This window comes from Saccostrea cucullata, unplaced genomic scaffold (assembly GCF_032062105.1).
Source record: "Saccostrea cucullata isolate Sc308-1 unplaced genomic scaffold, CSIRO_AGI_Scuc_v1 ctg29, whole genome shotgun sequence".
Lineage (NCBI taxonomy): Eukaryota > Metazoa > Mollusca > Bivalvia > Ostreida > Ostreidae > Saccostrea > Saccostrea cuccullata.
In genome coordinates this window covers 536,611-560,508 of record NW_026936770.1, presented here as the reverse complement: position 1 = coordinate 560,508, position 23,898 = coordinate 536,611, and the positions used below count along the sequence as shown (strand labels likewise).

At 34.7% G+C, this 23,898-nt stretch overlaps 1 protein-coding gene across 1 annotated transcript in view; it reads left to right on the top strand.

The window, feature by feature from the left end:
* The first annotated feature begins 2,816 nt into the window (after nucleotides 1-2,816).
* LOC134246564 (sodium bicarbonate cotransporter 3-like) overlaps nucleotides 2,817-23,898 on the top strand; it is a 34,263-nt gene continuing 13,181 nt past the window's right edge. The window contains 4 exon segments of the mRNA XM_062728953.1: nucleotides 2,817-2,977; nucleotides 17,422-17,547; nucleotides 22,899-23,037; nucleotides 23,229-23,389. Coding sequence (XP_062584937.1) covers nucleotides 2,899-2,977; nucleotides 17,422-17,547; nucleotides 22,899-23,037; nucleotides 23,229-23,389 — 505 coding nt within the window. The 5' untranslated portion in view covers nucleotides 2,817-2,898.

Below are 23,898 nucleotides of genomic sequence, written 5' to 3'. Positions count from 1 at the left end.
CTCAATACCAAGGTCTTTGAGCAGAGATCTCTTACAGAAATTTCTGATAAGTGACTTATAAGTGATTTATTCTTTTACTTATAAGTTGTTTATTCTGGACTTACACTTCACTGATACATTTAACTTATAAGTGACTAATATGTTACTCATTAGGATTTTATATGCAAATGAGCTGCTTGACCTATAAGTGACTTATAAGCCAGTATTAGCCACTTATGCTTTATGCAAATATAGTCACTTATAAGTGACTATAAGTGACTTATAAGTCAAGCATTAACCCTTCATACTTTATCAAGTATTAGTCACTTATAAGTGACTATAAGTGACTTATAAGTGAAGTACAACACTACCTGTAAGATCTTAATTTAGAACAGAACTTCCAACCATGCAGGGGTTGCATGATATGTTCAAAGCTATTTTTTACATATACACATGTATCTGCACTTTAGATGAAATAATCAAGTAAACATTTTATGGAAAAAAATCACTTTCATATGACATTTCTTTGATGATGCAAACTTAACATATTAATTCAGTTTACAAACAAAAATGTTGAGCAAAAAGGCAACAAGATTTAATGACCTTGAGGCTTCTTCAAATTTATGAAATCTGAAAGCAACTGAGTCAATTGATTCAAAATTTCAGGCAAAGGAAGTTAAAATAGAGAGATGATGTAAATAGAACCTACTTGTTGTACCTGATGTGAAGGCATACTCAAAATAAATCTAAAATCTCCAACATCCTTTCACAGACAGAAACTTGGTTTCAAATTCTTGCTGTTGCTGATCTCTGCAGAGACAAACTTTCTGATTGGCTACCTTGAATACCCATAATGCTCATTGAGAGAAGTCTAGTATAGGGTAAAAATTCTAAGTCCACACTTATACTTCGCTCATACCATACTGATCTTCACTTATAAGTGAGGTATAAGTGAACTATTCACTGATATGTAGCTCATCTTTACTTATAAGTGAAGTATTAACAAAATCCGTTACTCACTTATACTTACTTTGACTTATAGTACACTTATAAGTAAATTTCAAAATTTATAAGTGATTTATAAGTTGCTAATAAGTGGATTATAAAACACTTATAAGTTTCTATTAGTTTTTTCTGTAAGGGGAAGGATCTTTTTCCTGCCAGGACCTTCTGTGACATGTGACCTTAGATTATACATTCTCATTCAAAGGACCAATTTCCACATTCTGCAGTGGGATTTGAACACGGGAGGTAAGGTTCTACTCCCCTCCGACCCTATGGTGAATTTTCTAACCACATGTTTCATGTGGGCAACTTTCTCTTGGCTAGTTGTGAGATATATGGACCATGAACCCCAATTTCAGGTGGCCCTAAATCTCAGCTCTCTAGTTCAGTTGCCTAGGTACTAAGCATCTGAAGTGATGTCTAGAAAGAGCTCAATATGTAAGTCATTGACCTGTTAAGACAATGGATGATCAGTCTGTGATCATGTTCCTCTGATGATCATGTCATGTTAAACCTCTTATATTGCTTCCTTATAAAAACCACAAATATAGATATAAATCTTTTTCAAATCATTTTTCAGATTTTGATAAAAAATTATAAATGTCTTCTTGGTTCATAGTGATACTGAATGATTATACATGAGTTCAATCTAGATCATTTTCAGCATAGGGTACATATACCTGCCAATATTTTTATTAAAGAAAACTGTTTTAAAACAATTGAATTTATCATGAAGTATTAGTGAGAAATCCATGTCATTTAGGCCTACCTATGGATGTTCACACTGATAATGTTTTCAATTATTATATCGTGGTCTAATATTAATCTGTTAAAGAATTATTTAATACCTTCAAATGGTGTCATTAATTCATTTACTCAGTATTTCTGTAACGTCAAAGAACAAATCTCTGAGACTAACTCTATAATGGTTTTGGCTGTAGATAGCAGCCTGTGTAGCTCAATCGGACTAGTGGTGCTAGGGTCCTGGGTTCAATTCCTGGTCCAGCCATACATCTGTGTTTATTTAACATATAATTTTGTGCTGTTTACCACCTCTGGACTTGCAGGTAAATTAAATCTTGGCAGGAGCTAATAAGAACTTGGGTTGTGTCTTCGGGGACAAAGTTTGTTTAAGGAAGGAGGGATGTAATGGTTTGGGTCATGGATGTTGGTCTGAAGAGATCAGTGGGTAGAGTGCGTGACTAGAGATGCAGGGGTTCTGGGTTCAATTTCCAATGCAGACACTTCTTCTTTCCTGCAACTGTATAAAAGTACCATGGTATTTGAACTCTCTATGACTGAGAAGATATTTCAGAGCTTTGAATTCTTTATTCACAGTTTATTCAGCATTGCTCAGTCAGTGCTCATTATTTCTGATGTGAGCTTTTATCTGATTGTACATTGATTACATGGCTCCTTTGAACTCTGTTATATACGGAGCACATAATAAATATGCAATTCCTCATTTCAGTGATTGGATTGGCTACTGAAGTTGGTTTAATGGAATGTAATGGATGATGCTGAAAAATCTCCCAATCATGAAAAATTAAAAATACAAAGAATTAACCTCATTATCTCTTTATATTAAGTTAACAACTAGATATCACACATTAAACCAGAATTAGCTCACTTTCAGTGGATGACAAATAAAACAAAGAGAGAAATTAAACTGCATGATCCTGATCACCAATTTTTACTAAGTTTGTTGGGTCTAGACATCCCAAAAATAGCTTATTGATTTCCTTGAGTAAAGTTAAAGTATTGATGGCTACACCTGAAATGAAGTGTGATTTTATTCTCTTATCTTTGAGCCTGCTTGTAGGAACACTGTCAGAATGGTTTAATGAATCATTACAGGATTAAAGTCCAGACAGATGGCTTTGTGAGCTTGTCTTGACTTAACTGTACTCTGGAATGGACAGCCAGGACTGGCCACTGCGAGATCATGGATCCTCAGCCAAACTGTACAATCCAACAGAATCCGACATCCAAGGTTAGCACTTAAAATTGTGTTTTAAAGTTAAGGACCAAATGCTATCTGTTTTTTCCATCATTAGGCCATTCCAAGTTTTTTCTTTGTTTAGCGTCCGCGTGTGCCTTGGTTTTTGACACCCCATGTAAGAAAAAACACACAACATCAGGAGTCCTGAAATTGATTAATTTAGTCGAAATTTTTTAATTTTGTAAATTTCTCCAAATAATTCTGTACAGTAAGTATTTAATCCCTTGTTTTTGCTTAAGAATAGATATTTTTTTAATTTTGTCAATTTCTCCAAATAATTCTGTACAGTAAGTTATATTAGGTGTATTTTAAGTATCTAATCCCTTGTTTTTGCTTAAGAATAGATATTTCTTCCATGAAAGCAGTTTAGTTAAACCCCTGTCATACTGGGGCTGCGTCCTCACGGCGACTGCACGGCGTCCTCTAAAAATGCAAAACGCCGAGGTGATCGCAGTAGAGTCTCCTACAGTGCCGTGACAACGCGGTGAGATCTCAACTGATTGCCGTAGGGTCTCATAGAACGCCAGAGGACGGTGATCACTTTGGGCATGCACAAAGTACGCGCCGTGTGATCGCGGTCTGATAAGAACGCAGTAGAAACGTAGTATGATCGCCATAGCAGCGCGGTGAGATCTCCAACAACGTAGTGGGAGCTCCGTACGAACGCCGTGAAGACGCACATAATCGCGACACGAACGCAGTGATAGAAGACTGCACTTCCACGGAGACCTCATGGAGATGTCACGGAGTCCTTGGAGATGTCACTACGTTTCTATTGCGTTTTTACGGCGCTTCTAATGAGATTTATCGTCTTGTGATTTTTTAGACAGTGATTACACGGCGACAGCATGGAGTTGTCACTCAGATCGTTGCGCTCCCGTGGCGTTTCTACAGCGTCCGTTGGCGATCACAGTGCACTTTCACAGCGTAGTTAGAGCGTTGTTAGCCAGCAATGGGATCATAATTCCAACGTATTTGATTCACTAGGAGCATTTTAAGTAAAACGTGGAAGAGAAAATTACACCAGAACTTGTTCTGTTGTTTCACTTAAATTTTGTAGACAACTTTTCAGTGTGTTTATTTTTTTTACGTTCATAATAAAATCAAAGAAAATTTAACAACACATCTGAACTGATAAAATTGAGAAAAAAAGGAGTTTTATCATAAAAGTATAAATAATTTAGTGCTAAATTATTTAATTAGAACATTTTTAATTATTAAGAATTTTTCTTGGCATGATAAGAAGTCTTTTCATCGTGTAACTTGAATCTTTAAACAAAAATGTTTTACATTCCTTCTTAATATATATATCAATGAGTATAGAACGCATTGTGAACGTATCGTGAACGCAGCCAGCGCAGTCTTCACATTGTGAAAATTTTACAGAAATTTGTGCAATTTTCCTGTGATTCCACGGCGATTTTAAAAATTTAACAACGCCGTAATGACTCCGTGTGAACGCAGGTCGGTGTGACAGGGCCTTTAGATCAAATCATTTGAAGGGCGTCATTTTTAAGACTTTTAAGCCTGTGTTTTATGTTTTGGCTTGTGTGTTTTTTGCGAATAGGTAGGTAGGTTTTTGAAAGATGGGTGGACGCTAAACAGAGAAAAAACTTGGAATGGCCTTATCTGTCATGCCAAAATTTATTTTCATGATTTGACCTCTCCTTTGGAACTAAGCGCCAGTTAAATCCAAACTGGTCTTGGTGAAAAGTATCCTTTGGTAAAGGAAATTTATTCAATATTGCCTTAATACCAAAGATCAATATTATCCAGAAATAAAAGTGAAAATAAGGCCAGGTAAAATTAATCTTTAGATTCTCATCCTAATTTGCTAAAAAATTGGGGCGGGTGGGCGGATTTTATTTTTTATTTTTTATAATTGTTAATTTATATATAGGCCTACGTATCAACAAAACAATGGATGCCACATACACATTTTTTTTTCATTACCTTAATGCAAATATGAATAGATTTAATTCTTTTCATATTCTTTTAAATATTTAAAGAAAATTTTTGCTTTACAAATTAAATATTTATTGTTAATTAGCAAGTTATCAAGTACACGTTATACGGCACACCCTGAACAAAATGAGGTAGGGATGCGTGACTTTTTATTTTGCAAAATCTATATAAATGTTCTAATAATTATTCTACTGAAAAATCTAGGCCTTCTCATAAGTCTGTCTACGATGTTGTAGATTTTGTTTATTTCAAAGCAAAGTCACTTTTTAAACTTCTTTTATTGCCAATTTTTCTCCATTCTTCACATGGCGTTTTTGCTATTAATAGCGACACGCGACTTTTAATACAGACGGGAGATAACTCTTAAACTTTGAACCAAATTCTTACTGAATAAAAATACATGAAAATACCCAAAAATCAAAATAAAAAACATCGGGGCGGGACATTTTGAGAGGGGCGGGCGGGGATGAGAATCTAAAGATTAATTTTATATGGCCTAATGTGAAATTGCAACATTAGCCTCTCAAATACCATTCAACCAAAAATGATAAAACTTGTATTAATTCTTGCAATTGGAATCTTTATTAAACATTCCATTTATTAAACATGTTTTAGAATAAAATATGGTACAGTTAACTCTTGATGGCTCGAACTTCGATCTCTCGAAGTTCTTGATCGCTCGAAGTGAGTTTCCGGTCCCGATTTTTTCCACTATACAACTAAGCAAATTTACTCTTGATTTCTCGAACTCTTGATCTCTCGAAACCCTTGATCTCTCGAAGTCAAAATGCAGTCCCACTATGCATATTCTATTGAAATTTACCCTCGATACCTCGAAGTTGCTTTGTGTATACAAGTTACATAATTAGCAACTTTACCTGGACATTTAATGGCCCCAGGCAGAAGACGTGGGTCTCGTGAAACGGGATGTTTATTCAGATGACACTTATACTGCAAGGTGATAATTGATTTATAATTAATCTTATGTTGCCTATATGCTATTAAAATAATTATCATCGACTGTATTAGGATGATTTAAAAACGCAGTGTCACTGAGAAATTGTAATTGCAGATTACAAGACAAAACGCTTAGTAAATTTAAATTTTATTTCGAGTCAGTGTCAAAGTTTAACGAAATAAAAATCCAGAAACAGCCTCAGTGTCAATATGACGACTATTGTTGGACAAATACTTACTGTAATACAGAACTTTGTTCAATGCACGTGTCTGGAAAAATCAAAATGCTATGTACCATGCGTCGCTGTAAAATGCGTAGTATGATATCCGTATTATAAAGAAGAACAAGTTGCCGTCCTTTAAAAAAGGACTGCAATACGTGGACCATATGCATGTGTTTCTAACCGAAATTCGTTAATAAAAAAAGTCTAGGTGGAGTGACTATTCATGTAGGTTTGTTCACATTTAATACAATAATCTGCCAACTTGTGACTGATTGCATAGGGGTCGGAACCGGGAGGGGGGGGGGGGCTTAGCCCTTTTTTTCCAAATATAAACTTAGTATAGACATTGAACATTCTGCGTAGGTTTAGGTGTTTGGGAAAAGGAGATTTCCCTTTTTTGTTTGTTTGTTGTTTATTTTTTGCTTGTCTGTTTTTTTTGAAGGCATATTGTTTTTTTTTTTAAACTTAGCCCCCCCCCCTTTAATTTGCTTCCGACGCCAATGGATTGTAGTCTAAATGCAAAATTGTATAATTTTATCCCCGATTTATACGGAAGAAATCTATCATGGTAAAAAAGGGCTGATGCTTCACGTGTGGCACAGCTCTGAAGTACTCAGATTTTTTTCAGACCCCCCAAACATTAAAAACCGTTGCTACCGACCTCTATTAGACGGTAATTGGATGATTGAAATATCAAATTATTTTGCGAGCCTTGATGCACAAAATTAATGCCGGTGAAAACTTGTTTTATCTTTTAAAAGCTTTAACTAGTCTTTGGTTGACGTTTTTCATTCAAGTTGTTAAGTTACATGTATTGATATACCGCAAGTTCTTCATACGTTTTGAAATACTTGTGCCATAGAACATGTAGAATCAATAAAAGTGTACGTATAAGAGAAAAATTCGGATCTGCCCCTAAATATATAAATGCGATATGCGCGATTTGCCAATAAATGGCATTGATTCTAACTCGAATAGGGCGAATTATTCTACGGGCAAGTTGCCTAAGGTGCGAACTCTCTAGCATATTCGCGCATGCGTAGCCTGTCGTTTGCCCATGGCATCCTGTTTAGCCTCGCTTATATATTTACTGCATGGACCGCAGGGTCCACGCAAAAAAATAAACATAAAATGACGATGTACAATTTTAGCTTTACTCAGATTAATGAATATTCATCTAAAATACGAAATCATATCGTTGTTTATGAAAACTACGTGTGAAAAGTTAACACTGCATGAAAATCATTATATCCAGTAAGACTAATTTTAAAACCTGCCAAACAAATCCGGAAAATTCCGGACTCTTGAAAACTTGAACTCTTGATCTCTCGAAGTATTTCCTCAGTCCCACGGACTTCGAGGTATCGAGAGTTACCTGTATTGTGAAATTTGTCTAATCCATACAATGTACACTAAGTACCAAAGAAATTGGCAAAATTAAAACAACATTCGGGATTAGAAAACATCTTACAATGAAGCGCATTGAAGTGGTAAAATTTTCTGTTCGGATGAAACGTTCTGAGTCATGTTTTGAACGTCAATTATAACATAATGACACGCCCATTTCTTTAGAAACGAAAAAGAAATATTCATCGTAATGTTTAGGACACCCCACTCTTTGTGACAAACAACATAAGTTACACCGAAATGGAGATTTTTTAATTAAAGTTACAACAGAGAGAGAGTTAGATGGTTCCTGTTTCTGTAAAGCATGTATTTCAAAGAATTGGTCAATAATTATTAATTTATCATGTTATCATCATTGGAGTTACCATAACACATGTATCGGTCGAACACGTGCTTACTGGGTGTTTATGTAGACCATCAATTTGATTGGTTATTATATTTTTGGAATACCTGTTCTTTAGGTATTCGAATGAACCATTTGACTGATCCTTTGTAAAGAAATGGGCGTGTCATTGTATGACAATCAACGTTCTAAAGATAGCTCAAAACGTTCCATTCAAACGGGAAATTTTACCACTTCAATGCGCTTCATTGTGAACAATTGAATTTATTGAAAGGGACTAAAAGTTTAGATTGTATTGGACAAGATTTCGGAATACACAACATACGGATTAGAAAAGTTTAAATTTTTCCAAATTCTAGACATTTGGCAATGATGGAACAAGGGAAAAGTCCAGAGTATTAGCTATTTATTCCAAGAAGAAGATGCCTTCCATACAAAATACCCATTTAATACCTAAAAAGTGAGAAAAAAAGGCAATAAAATGTCCTTATTCAGTTTCATATGTCATACACATTTTTGAACTAAAATAAATGGAGATAAACAGTGTAGGACATTCTTGTTTTGTAGAAGAGTTTAGATATGGGTGAGAAAAAAGGCTCATACAAAGTGGTTTTTAAAAAAATTGACATTTAGAATTTAGACCTTTGGGCCTTTTGTATATCCATTTGCACATAATTTTATTGCTTTTTGAGAGATATATTGTCTCACAATATTGCTTCCAAGTCCAGCTATTTCTGGATGGCAAAAATAAAAAATCTAATATTTTAAATTTATTTGTCTCTGTTCATTTATTGTCATGACAAACTAAATCCAATCACACTCTGGGAATTGAATATGGCCAAGTTCAGTATATGCCTGTCATCTAATGATGTCAATATAGAAATAGATCATTAGTAATATTGCACTCTGTAGGATTTAAGGACTGGTATTATAACAAACCATTGAACCAGGACCTATTGCTATCCATCATCTTCTAAGTGATTGGTCCAAAGAGGTCTTCAAAAATTAAGTGATCAGAAGTTTTTTTTTTTAAAAGAAAAAAACAGGACAAAAAGCTGAATTCATTGGTACATGTGAACGGAAAGAGCCTGGTTCACTTTATGTATAAAGAATGGTCCTGTTAGATATGAACTACTTAGAATTATCTAACTGAGTATTACTAAATGAGTGATGGTGTCTCGGGACAAGCCCGAGTCCGTAGGACAATATCATTTAAAAGATTAAACATTTTTCCTACCATTATGATATATATGGACCTGTTAATATTTAGCCTGTGTCCAATTTCAAAGTAAAGATTTAATACTCCAAAATGTTCCTCATCTCTGCAACCCAAAGTTTTCCTGTGGAAACATGAGTCAGGAGCAAAGCAGACCAAAAATTGCTGGCTTGCAAACACATTCTTATTAAAATGTCCTTCTGAAGGTACACTAGAAGACTAAGGTTTTGTAAGCAAGAACAAAAATGTATAATATTTAAAATATTTCTATCAATATGCAGTAATGGACTTTTGGTATCGTGAACTTTGATTTCTCAAATACCATGGATATAAATTCAAAGAGATTTGAATTCCCAGCAATTATTTTAATCCTCAGACATCTCACATTTATTCTATAAGAAGTTTGAAGATTTTGTTATATATGTTTAATATATTATCTTTTGAATAGGTGGTTAATTGTGCTCTTTTCATCAAAATGTCAAGGAACCTTCTGTAATATTTTGGTATTTTTTAAAGAAATTTTCACAAAATATTGAGAATATGACAGTACACAATCCAGAATGATGTACAATATGATAAATTTAAATGCAAAATTACTGACAAGTGTATAACTATAATATGATGATTCAGAATTTAACACAGCCATATACCCGGTATTTGATAAAGCCCTTAAAGTGAAGTCAGGCAGTAGCATTGATAAAAAAAATACAAAAAATCATTAATTACAAATTTAGTGATAAAAGTTTTACTCAGGTACAGCATTGCAAACAGTTTAATTAAAAATACTACCAGTACATATTATGATACAGAATCTCCGTTTGTAAATTTGTTGTTTGATATTAGATGTGTGTTATCTCTTTTGCCAAGGCATGGGGGATACCTAAAACACACGGTGTGTTGGATAAAAAAAAATGTAAAAAATCAGATCTAATTACCACAAACATGAAAGGAAGATTCTTTATCATATGTTTGCTCTCATAGTTATTTCATGATTTACACTGTTTTATACATGCAAATCATATTATTTGAATTCATGGTCAAATTGCTGTAAAAAAAATTTGATGTCACAACTGTGGATATGAAAACAATATCCTATATGACTTGAGCTGTATCCACTTTATAAAGGACTGAACAAAATGTGATAATGTAAAATACATAATGAGGTGTCATGAGTGATCAATCAATTTTGATATGATAATGAACTGTTATTCACTAAATCTGATAATTTAGTAATAATTTTTGAAAATGTATATAGGGCAATTAACTTTTTTATGCCCCTCTTTGAAGAAGGGAGGGTGTATTGCTTTTTTGCTGTCTGTTAGTCTGTCTGTCAGTCCACCAACATTTTCCATTTATTTTTTTTTTTTTGCAGAGGTTGCATATACTGAAATGAAATTTGGCATACAGATTCATCATAAGAACAACCAAGTCAAATTCTGTTTTGAGTCTGAGCAATTTTGGACAGTTTTGCCCCTTGGATTTAGAAATTTAAGGGGTTCACAAACATCTCTTGTTGATATCACTTTGCCATTCAATGTGCAAATTCATTAAGCATAAACTGTAAACACGCATGTTAATTTTACTTTAGTAAAATAAAAGATCATGCTAATTCTACTCTAATTTTAAGAAGCTGTTTGTGACCATTTTCATGAAGATGTTGATCCCTGCCATACAGACTCTGTATCAGTCAAAGACAAAAAAATCAATTGTTTGGAGGCCTGATCTCCTGATCCGATTATCAGTTGTACAAACCCTAATGACACGTTACACTGACGGTATAGAGCTTACACAGACTTGTTCTTACAAGGGGCACCTGTTATAGTGGAATTAATGAAAAGGCTTGCTTTTTCCCACTTGAGATTTATCAAGTTGATATTGAGAACTCCATTAAGCCACTGAATTAACTACAACTTCCTCTTACAATGTAAGATGAATTATAGGTGCAGGGACTCTTAAACCTGTCCATAACCTGTTAACTGAAATCTCTCTGCTTTTGAGTTATTGGGGGGCAGGCTGGTACAATTTATGTACAGTAAAACATGCTTGTACTAGCTAAGTGCCAGGGTTGGGCAATTTTTATTAATTTTAAGCAATTTAGCTCACATTACATTTTCAAACCATGGGAATTGAGATATACTGTAAACCAATTATTATACGCGTCATTTTTTATTCGCGACTGACCGCCAGAGAACTTATCCGCGGCGATTTATTTCCGCGAACGAGTGGTCACATTTTTTTTTAATTTCCACGAGTATTTTTTAATCAAATAAAAATTTTATATCCGCCCATAAACTAGGTAAAATGGTAGCGTGAGGTCTGCTTACGCATTATTCAAGACATTCTGTGCATTGCGTCCATTTAAAATCTTATATCCGCCCCAAAGTCGGTAAAATGTTTACCATGAGTATACTTCATACGCATTTTCACAACGCTCGAACGAAAATCGGGTAAAAATCTAGGAGATTAAAATTGATTTAAAACTCTCAATTGTAAAAGTGTCTCATACTAACTGGGTAATCGACGCTTTCTAAGATATACACAGCCAAGGGGCTATTATTTTAAATGGTTGGGACAGAGCAGGACTTGGCCATAATTAGCCATAATTAACCAGGCTATCACTGACTCGTCGGTAACAAAAAATGAACAATAATAACACAAGCAGAAATGATAATTGACATTTTAATCATTTTTAGACAAATAGATTTAGATTTGCCATTCGTTTTTATTTTTTCTGAATGTTTGTAATTAAATTTCAACTGCTTCTTGTACACTAACTGTAAAGTTCTTCCGTGGATTACTTGTTGAACCGTCGGGATCGGTATTGTAAAAAGGGCAAATAACTAAATAAATCATGATATGGGAATATAATGAACAACTGAACTGGTTCGCGACGATAAATATCCGCGAGCAGAGGTTACTCGCGGAACTCGCGGATATTTATCGCACGTGTATAATACTTGGTTTACAGTAGGTAGCTTGTACCCTAAGCATCAATTCATTATAAGTGTATCCACCATAACCATGTCTTACTGTAGTAGGAAAGGAGAAGTGAACAAACATTGGATGAAACTTATTGTTCGTGGTGGACTGGGAATCAAACCAAGGATATTATTCCTATATTGCTACTTATGATAAAGTCAATTTTTATTGTACTTTAGCTATAACCATGCAATGAGCTATCATGATCAACATCTACTATTCGAATAGCCAAATTTACCACAATATGCCAGACTGTTTTTGGCAGAATTCATAATAAATTGATCAATTTTTGACTGATATTGAATGATTCTAGTTCATTTATTGTCTTTTTACCCCCCGCTTGAAAAGTGGGAGGGTATACTGTAATTGATATGTCCGTCCGTCCATCTGTACATCTAGCTGTCTGTGCCTCCGTCCGTCCTTCTGTGACGATTTAGCCTAATAGGGTACCCATCTCTTATCCACAACTCCTCAGTCTTATTCCACTGAGTGAAATTTATTGACACTTTCACAGAATCTTTATTACATATTGCCATTGTGACGTTCTATTTTACTTTTTGATCTGACACATATTTCAGGTTTCCCGGCCACAGCAAAACATGGACTTTTTCATCAGTTATAACCATATGGGAGGCGGGGGGTGTCATTTAGTGAGCTCATTGATCACAGTACCTCTAGTTTTGATTTATGACCACTATAAACAAAGTCTATGTTCATCATGTTCATGTTAAACTTATTGTTGTGAATTATAGATATAAGTGCTTTTCTTATTTACCTTTGTCAATATAATCATGTTTATGTAAGTGACTTTTGCCGAACTATGACGTCGCAGTACTATGACGTCATAGACGTTACTATAACGTTATGTTATATACTTGTGGAGTTTTCAAATAAACCACTATACCGTTCAGATGTGTTTTCTATAAGTGCTACAATCTTGACATTGGTGCCGTGACGAAAGAGGAGAGATGACTTCTTAACTGAAGGCAGTAAGAGCAGGACAGAGAAGTGCTGTAACCAGACTTCTAAAAAGACTGGATGAAGAAAATGAAGATGCAGAGGAAATTGAAGCAATTTTGGAGACATTAACGGACAAACAGGAAATTCTTAGAGATCTGGATGAAAAAATTCTAACAGAAACAGCAGAGGAGGATATTGAGAGAGAAATACTGGAGACAGATGAGTACAATTTCAATCTTAATTCTAAAATGAGAAAATTTAAGAAACATCTGATAGTTCATCGTTCAAATTTGAATCCATCAGCCAACATTTATTCAAACCAGAATGAAAATTCACAAATTGAAGAGAATAGTCAATCAAGACACAATTTCAGTGAAAATTCAAGAACTCCTCAGTCCCTTACAAGCTTTCATTCAAATCCAAACAGTGGTAACTTCCACAAACTTCCGAAATTAAACTTACCCATTTTTGAGGGAAATGTGTTGGAGTGGCAGTCATTCTGGGATTCATTCGATTCGGCTATTCATAGCAACAACACGTTGACAGAAGTTCAAAAGTTTAATTACTTAAAGTCTTTAGTAGCAGAAGAGGCATCGAACACCATTTCAGGATTTGCACTCACACATGCAAACTACAACAGAGCAATTGAGCTTCTACATGAAAGGTTTGGACAAAAACATAAGATAACTCAATCCTACATGCAAGCGTTCTTAGACCTAACCGCTCCCAAGAATAATCTCACAAGCCTGCGTCATTTTCATGACCAAGTGGAGACATACGTCAGAGGTTTAGAATCTTATGGACAAGCTCAAGATACATACGGTTCTCTTCTAGTACCAGTGATTCTTAACAAATTACCCACTGAAATACGCAAGAATCTGGCACGTGAGCATGGATCTACCGACTGGTTACTAGGTGACTTGAGAAAGGCTCTTTACAAGGAACTAGACATACTAGAAGCAGGAACTCATATGGACACAACAGAAGAATGTGCTACAGCTATTTTCTACATGCACTCAGATTCCATTGATGAGCAACCACAGCGGAACTACAGTCCTTGGAATCGTCAAGTTTGCTGTGCATTTTGCAAGGAGTCGCATCATTCAAGTGGCTGTACAAGATACATAAAACACAATGACCGCATGAAAATTGTCAGACGAGACAAGCTGTGCTTTAATTGTTTAAGGAGACATTGTGTTGTGGAATGTCAGTCTAAATTCAATTGCAAAATCTGCAAAAAACGTCATCACACAAGTTTGTGCACTGCTCATAATGCCGTCAAAACCAAAAGGAGGAATACCCATACATTACAAGCAAAGGCTGAACTGGATGCAAAGACCAGGGAAATCAAGAATCTACAGGACGAAAATAAGAACTATAAAAGTGTCATTGCTACATTGGAACAGCAGATATCAGAACAGAGGATTTTGAGTGAGAAAACCATGAAAGATGTTAACATTTTACATACCCAGTTTGCAATGCTTCAGACCAAATTTCATGCACAGTCAATTGCTACAAATCAGATGACAGCTGAGAGTCAAGCTGAAGAGTTGAAGAAAAAAGAAGTTGAAGTTAATACGCTCAAACAGGAGATACAACAGCTCAAATCATCAAGAGAGACACCTGGTAGGAAACTTCAGCAAGTGGGAGAAAATACTCATTCAGATGTACAACAGCAGAGAGAAAATCCAAGAGATCAAATTACTGGTTTGAAGATGGAATCAGAGATATCCAAGAAACTAGATAACGTTCATAAGAATAACCTAGAACAGAGGTACAGAGAGGAGACCCAGGAACAGATAAACATCATCAACCAACTGGAAAAGGAACGAGACCGCTACACCACAGAGGCCAATAACCTATCTAAGAATTATACAGAGGATAACAAAGTTCATGGCATGCAGTTTGTTGATTTCAAGAGGATTTCCAAGGATGACAGCAATATCAGGCAACAGGAGAAAACATTCAAAACTTTCAGAGATGTCGAGAGGACATACAGTAAGAACCTCATCGAGTCACGGGATGAGATCGCAGAGATGAAGAGGAAGGTGAAGATTATGGATCATCAGATTGATCAGCATAAGGAGCAAATTCAAGCCAAGGAGAATGCATTCATCAAGGAGTACTTCGGACATTAGAGTAAGGAGAAGGACGATTTCTTGTAAGACTTTGTTCATATGTGATGGTACCAAACTCAAAGACATAGAGGAAATCCAAACTTAAACCTAGTGTAAGAGCGTTACATTTCAAGTGACATTGCGAATAACTTTTCAAGAATTTTTTATTAATCATTCATTCAAATTCCCTTTTATTTCTCGGTCCAAAGACTTACTGAATTCGTACTTTGGTGGGCCGGAGAATGTTGTGAAATATGGACACTTTGGTGGGCCGGAGAATGTTGTGAATTATAGATATAAGTGCTTTTCTTATTTACCTTTGTCAATATAATCATGTTTATGTAAGTGACTTTTGCCGAACTATGACGTCGCAGTACTATGACGTCATAGACGTTACTATAACGTTATGTTATATACTTGTGGAGTTTTCAAATAAACCACTATACCGTTCAGATGTGTTTTCTATGAGTGCTACAATCTTGACACTTATATTAATGAGAAAGGAGAAAAATATGATGGACCACACATTGCTTGGAACCAATCACCTTCAATTCTTCCATACCTGCATGAGCCACCAGCAATGAACCTGTTTGACCACAATATTCTCCCCTTTTTCTTTGTCCTTAAGGACAGCACCTAGTGTAATGGGAGAGGAGAAAAATGCAGCGGACCAGACCGGGATTCGAACTCCTGGGTCCCCTGAATCTCCAGTCAGCTGGCACTGGTAGAGCCTCTACCATCTGAGCTTTCTCAGGCCACTGGCAATAGATCCTCTCTCATGGAAATAGACTAACTGCAATTTTATAGGAATTGCAAATTAGCATGAAGATTGATTTTCTAACCAGAATTGGTAATTTAATAGCTCTTAAAACAAAACTTACTGAAGGGGTATTATGAAAGGCAAAACCTGTTGCACGATTCATTTATATTTACATGTTCATACACATAAAATATGTTCCATTCAAGATTGTCTTATATAGCTGCTCAATCAAAAAATGACAAAGATTATTAATTTAGAAGCTAGCATTTCAAAAAGTGTATATGAAATATGTTCAAATGTTTCCCCCAAGCTACTGCTTTTTCCTAACTTGAAAGTGCTCAGCTGAGCAATGTGACCCATGGGCCTGTTGCAAATAAAGTTTACTAGATTTAACTACTAAAGAACTGAGCATATAAGTTCATTATACCCCCAGCTTGAAAAGCGGAAGGGTATATAGTAATCTGTATATCTGTATGTCCGTCCGTCCATCTGTTACACTATTGGGTACCCATCTCTTATCCGCAACTCCTCTCATACCACAGAATGAAATTTGATGAACTTTCACAGAATCTTTTTTACATATTGCCATTGTGCACCTCCTAGTTTACGTTTTGATCAACACCTATTTTGGGTTTCTAACAGCAAAACATGAACACTGCCATTTATATTCATATGGGAGGCGGGGGGTATCATTTAGTTAGCTTATTGCTCACAGTACCTCTGAGTTTTGAATTGAGATGCTGCAACCATCTTGGGCCTCACAAAGTCTGCTATTGTCTTTAAGTAAAAGACAAACCAAGAGCAAAGTTATTAATGAAAAAAATGATGTAATACATGTTTGAACTTTCAATATCTCAAATGTGTACATGTAGTAAGGGAAATATCAAGCCTTTCGGGAATTTGCACAGAGATAGAAGAACAATTTTCATGAATCTAAGAGAAGAAAAAAAGAAGAATTTTTTTCTTTTACTTGCCAAAGCCAATCAGCAATGGATGATGTGTATTGAACTTTGATGAAGCTGATTGCTTCAGAGTAACACTTAATTTAACGAGCCGTAATGGTTATATGTGGGATCGTCAATGAGGTGCGGAATGAGAATTTGATAGATTTAAAGTTTGAAGGTCATTGCAGTAAGAAAGAAATCTGCAAGAGGTTTTATTGTTTTAGTGATTCAGGCTGTAAAAACCAACAACAAAATGTATCTCTTAGAAATACCACACATTCTACTTTAGCTTAAGGTGAGCTAGCATTTGCAACCGACTTCCTGCAAGCTTTGTAATGGTACAAATGACTCTCCTTGCCAGCTAAAACCAAAGGTGGCAGAGGTTACTAAGGGAGTTCTAAATCTATGTGTTATACTGACACTGAATAATGCACTAGAAAATATGTTTATAATCATTAAGAATTACATTCCTAATAATAATTAGTTGTGCATGCTAATCCAATCTGTAACAGTGCAGTTGTAAGAATATTTGTATAATTTGTTATCGCTTCTTTTTATTTCAGATCATAGATCTCATTCCACAGTTTTCATTGGTCTGCATTTACCCAAACATGGACATAAACACAAACGCAGAAAGCACCATAGAACGAAAGGGGACAGAACTCTAAATGAACAGGCCAACAAAGATGGTAAGGTAGTAAAAATATACAGTCAACTTGATTATCTCTGGCATGGATAGGAAGAAACTGCATAAATATAACGGAAAAGTACCAACGTAACCCTTCTGTCTCAGAGATAAGAAAAATTGTTTGTTGATGTGTGTTAATTTGTAAAAAAGATTCTTTTTGCTGATTCTCTAATTTTCAATCATAAAAAGAAACAAGCTCTGCAATTCAATAAATCAATGCAGCCATATTTCTCATCTTGCCATTTATGACACAAAATTGCGAAGTGATGTAACATTCAAGTGTCTGTGGCTGATAATTTTGACAGCGAGTGATTGCCGTGACTTCTACTGATGAGATTTTGACGTCAGAATTGGACACAATGATAAAAAAAATCAATGTTCTGATGACTTTTTGGTGGTTCATCACTCGAGCATGGAACCAATTGTCAAATTTATTATTAACGGTAGCTTCTGAATTTCAAATCCCATCTCCTGAACGTTTCTGCACAAGACAGTTTACAAGACCATCTCTATACTGAGGAATTCTTTCTTTAAACAGTTACAAGTCATGTTCTAAGATTTCAGTACATGTTTATGTTTGGTTTAGAAATCAAGAACTAAAAAAGAAAGACTGAAAGGTTGAACTTGTACATGTATGTCGATCTTTTTCAAGGTGATCCAACTATCTAGTTGACCAAGTTTAATACATATACCTCTGAATTCTTTTCAGACATTTTAAAATACATCTGAGAAGGAAGTTTTAATTGTGAAAAATGTAAAAATAGACTCCTGAAAATCTTCCCTGAAATTTAATTTACAACATGACACCAAAACCCCATATTTCTCTGAATATTTCAAAAATTTCTAAAATACTTTGAACTCCATGTAGTGATTAAGATTTTCCTAATTTTCACTAAATTAAATGTAGCTTGGAGAAAATATAAACTTGAGTTATAAACATATATGATCACATCTTTAGTCAGAGACACACTTTAAGTTAAATCTTGGAAGAAATAGCAATGAATTTTTGAGATATATTTTGTCTGATAGACTGATATATGTATTTGATATGTACAGGCCAGTCTTTACTGTAAAGTAACTGCATGTACACATATTGATGCTGAATAATGTAGCAAAATACATATTGTTAATTTTATAAATAATGGACATGATCTGCATACATGTCTAAGTTCAGAGGTTTTTTGTGCCCTGATTGGAGATACACTAAATACCAGAGATCGTGTTCTCTGTTACAAGTTATAAAGACGCTGAACAGATTCACAGTTCTGTATGCATGTTAAATTTACTCCAGAATATCCCTGATATCAGTGAGATTCCAGCAACTGCTTCGTATCAATTGAATCAGGAAGCCAGAATCCGTGATTTGTTAGAGGAACTAAAGGGCATGTGTCCCACATGATACTGGCTTATTTTGATAGGTTTATTATATTCTGTAATGTTGCTCTTGTGTGGTTCCGCAGAAACTGAGAATAATTTAGGCATCCTATAATGAGTCATGAAAATCTCGAGTCCTTCGATTGCTACTTGAAGAAAGAAGGAAATGATTTCTAAAATGAATTAAAGAAAAGATTTCTCATTTTATTATTGAATATTAATTGACAAATATGGCACGCAGTCAGCAAAATGTTGGTTAATGGTTAATGTATGATCCTGTGTTGTTATGTACAAATTGCTTTAAATTCACTTGATAAATGCTCTTCTTTAAAGGATCACTTCATTATAAATAGGGATCTGACCTATAGGACCGGGCTTGGTTTTTTTCTCTACAAAAAGCTTGTCGATTTCCGTTCCGATTAATGACATTAGGCCGAATACATTTAACAATTTGTTTTTTCTACATCTTTATTTCAGTGAGTAGAGGTAGAAAAAAAAATTTCATTGATTTTCTGAGTTTGTTATCTCCAAATGTAATAATTGATATTTGTCTTTACTTCTCAATGTGCATAATGGTAATGTCTACTGCCTCTGAAATTCTATTCTTTATGTCTAGGCTATTTATCCGTGGACATAATAAAAATAAATGTCATTAATGTGTGCAAATTATTTAAGGAATCACTGTCTAGTTAGGAGAGTATGCCAGGGCATCAACAATAGTGGGAAACATGGGATAATTTGCATAACGGGCGAAGCCAGACACAGAGACAGATGCGCACGAGATTTGCATGCATTTTAGGCCTCCTTAGCTCCTGACCTATCGACCTGCCTAATTTACATTCCGGCAGAATTATCAAGAAATAAATTCCGACAACTTTCAAAGAGTTATCGCAGAGAAAAAAAAATTAGAAATGGAAATATATAGGCCTATTAAATGAAATCCAAGGGAGTACAGTTACTGATATATGTAGCCAAAATCAATGTGATTAAATTCTAAGGAATATATACAATTGAAATTCGTCGCAGCTCAATGCTGTCAAGAATACTTGTATCAAATAACACAGAGTGAGTTACTCTTGTCCTCGGAGAAAGTGTGCTTATACTGAGGTTTGTTCCGCCTGACTGACAACTGTACATTTGATTGTTACGATTTGACATCTCAATTAGTTTTTCTTGTATCAAGAATGGGCATACATAAAGGATAGATAATTGAAGGAAAATACACAAGTCTATTAAAAAAAATTAAAATAGTCTTTGAAAAGGTGAAATTTAAAACTTCAAAAGTGTAGTGCCAGGTGGATTCGAACCCGCGACTTTAAAAAGATGCATTTCACGGTGTAAAACCAACTCATATATCAACTGAGCTAGTCCGTCTATAAGAATGCCAGGTATAAATTTGAAGCAGATTTTCAAAATCAGGTTTCCTTATTTTTTGTAGGTTTTTTGTGAATTTCGACCCTAGGGCAGGGGTGCCCCTAAAAAAATCCTATCTTAAATCATTCCTTACATCCCAACCTATCTAAATATCATAGTTTTATTTAGGGACAGGCCTACCCTGAAGGACTTCTAGGCCAAAATTCATGCAAAAATCAACGCTTTAACGGACAAAATGGTGTTTCAGCCAACTTTGGAGGTTTATTGTAAAGTTGTTAATAATAAATGTTAGGTACAAAATACAAATTTGAAAAATTTAGACAAATATACGGTAGAAAACAACAAATAAAGATTAATATTTAAATGTCACTGTTATCCGGGAAATTGTTCTCTCCCATAGGTCAATTCTTTTGTCAATGCGAATACATCCTTTAATTAAAGATAATCTGTAACGATATCAAGCAAAAAAGGAAATTTTATTGCTAATTATCCAGTCAACATATAAAGTTTACTTTTTTGTACCTAATTTAAATTGCACCAAGCCCTCTGAGAAAAGGGAAGAGTCCGATCGCCTTGATCTATGTTGTGTACAGTCATAGATTTTAAGATCTTTTGATCACCTTTATTTTGTAACAAACATGACAAATAGAGGGAAGTTGATTAAGGGCAGGAGTTTTAGGGAAGCTTGAGTGCACTAAGTGAAGTAATGCCCCATAGCTGTAGGCAAAAAAGAAACTATATGTATTTTTTTTTTAATTACCGTATAATCTCCATTAACCGCCCCTGCCCCTATAAGCGCCCCCTTAGGTCTTTTTCAATTGCCAGGAAATAAGGGCCCCCGTACAGTGATTAAAATTATCTAGAATCGTATCAAAGATGTGAAGAAAGTAAAAATGAAACGTGTCTTTTATCCAATTTCTCGCTGGAAAATGAATAATTTAGCATAATTTGGGTGAATTATCTTCACTTAAAGTAAAGTTAGACATCATTTTAGTGGTTCCTTGTATTTATATTTTTTTTTCAGAAGATTTTTTGAAGTAAATATGATATTTAAAAATGTTATAAAGAGAATACTAAATTAACCGCCCCCTTTTCGCAATTTTTTAAGCGCCCTGGGCGGTTAATAGGGATTATACGGTAGTTATCTTTACCCAAGACCATTTGCCAACAGATTTTAATAAATTATAATAATATTAGGCCATAATAAATAAATTGCTAGATTCTCATCCGAATTTTTTTAAAAATCGTGGCGGGCGGGCGGCTTTTATTTTATATTTTTACAATTTTGCAGATTTTTTTATTGACCTGGTCAATCGGTGTAATTTTATCTACAATACCCAAATAAAAGTCATAGTAAAGGTTCAATTATCTCTTACTTCACATCATCACCAATCTTTTTCAACCAATGACCCTTGTTTAAAATATATACGCATGTATTACAGCAATTACCATCTTTTCAGCTGTCAAAATCATGTCGACTTTCGCGGGATTTAAAACGAAAGTAGAATGGTAGATGAATACCGATCCCGATCAGAATTAAGACGAAGAAAAACAGAAATAAAAAAAATCAAGGTGGGGGTATAAAATCGAGGCGGGCGGGGATGAGAATCTAGGAATATTTTTATTATGGTCTTAAAATATATACTTATGAGGTTGCAAGTGGACAATCTTGAATCAGTAATAATCATCAGGCTGAAATGCCGTAGTTAAATATGTTATAATAATAGAATGATTGTAAATGAAAAATATATGGGCTGATGATGAAATAAAATGATAAAATGCCGTGATAAATTGACGGAATGATTATAAAAAAAAAAAAAAAATCAAATGATGCTTTGCTTAATTTAAAGAGACCTTAGTAAGTTGATGAGAGAATAGAATTTCTCCTCAAGTTGTCTATTCCACAAGGATTCTTGCAGTGAAAAAAAGAACTATCGATTAACGAGTGCCTAAAGAAGAATCCATTGTTCCTGCCAATTTGTTTGTCAGCATTGCCCTTTTGGCATGAAAGAACATCAGTGATTTTACTGTAAATAAACTTGGCTCCTTGATAGCTCTCACAAACTGTTCCTTGTGGGAAATCTATTTCTAAAAACTCTATAGAAATCGATGAAGTAACTCCCTTTTACAAAATAATTGTCATCACTTTTGAAGGAGACAAATTGATTGAAATTGAAGAAGACCTCATCTTTGTGAATGTTTTTGTAAAATGCTGTAAATGTATTTCATTAAGTGATACTGTACGATATTTGGCGAAAATTGGTTTTTGAACAAGTGCATTGTAAGCAAAGATTTGATTTAGTGCATTTACATAATATGTTCCTATTTATATCTATATAATATTGCTTTTTTGTGAAAGATAGTAAAGAGAATGCACAGCTTAATGTCGTAAAACATTTACAGTATAGAAACTCATTTTGGCAGGGAGCATGCATACATAAGAAGACCTTTTAAAAAACTACTTTGAAAATCATACATATTATACTTTCTCTCCTATAATGCCAATAAAAATATGACATTTTTAATTCAGTCAATGACTTGATACTATAGAAAGAAATTGTAATTTCAGAGTACAGGTTTTAACAAATAGCTATAATATTTCAGAAGTCACCCACCCTGCCCAGCGGGTTCAGTTCTTGTTGGGGGAGGAAGAGGATGAAGAACACAAAGCCCACGATTTGTTCTGTGAAATGGAGGAACTCTTCTATAATGGAGATCAAATGGAGTGGAAGGAATCTGCTAGGTGTGTTTTATATATGTGCCACATTGTAAGATTGGATTAACGACTTTGGAGTTAGGGTATTAATTTGACTTTGAGTGTGATGTCTTAAATCAGAATAAAAATGCACTAAAACTCTTAACCCTTATGCAACTTTTGTGTTTAAATGTTCAAATATTTTCCAAACTTTTTAAAACTGTAACTCTGTAATTCAGGTGGATAAAGTTTGAAGAGGATGTGGAGGAGGGGGGAGAGAGGTGGTCCAAGCCCCACGTAGCCACCCTGTCTCTCCACTCTCTGTTTGAACTCCGCTGTAACATCCTCAATGGAACCGTCATGCTGGATGTGGAGGCTTTTGACCTAACATCTTTAGTGGGTAGGAGCAGTTTTGTCATTGTTTTATTACCAGGTCTATAAAGAGTTGATTGAAGTCCTTGCCAAGAAACTCCGAATATTATCTTTGAAATAGTAGGTGTGGTTATGTTTTATTTCCTGAATATTGGTATGAAAAGTTTATGTAATACATGTAGAAAAAATTATTTGACCACTAAAGTACACGTATTGTTATCATTAATAGCTTTGTAAACACATTGAATCCTTACAGTACGTTACCTTTCTTGAGTAATAACCATTGTTATGATATCACTTTTTTCCTGAACTTTTTTCTTTGTGTTTTTTAATTTGATCCATATTTTCAAGATACTTGCATGACTGTAGGTTTAAAACTGAACTTCAGCAGGAGATACTTACTACTCCTAGGCACTTGACCCTACCTCTGGAATTTCCACAATCCATGCATAGGCCTGTTTGTAGTTTTAATGCAATCAGTCATTTTTGGTCTTTTTACTCTTTTTCATTCATTTTCAAGCCTCACCTTTTATTATG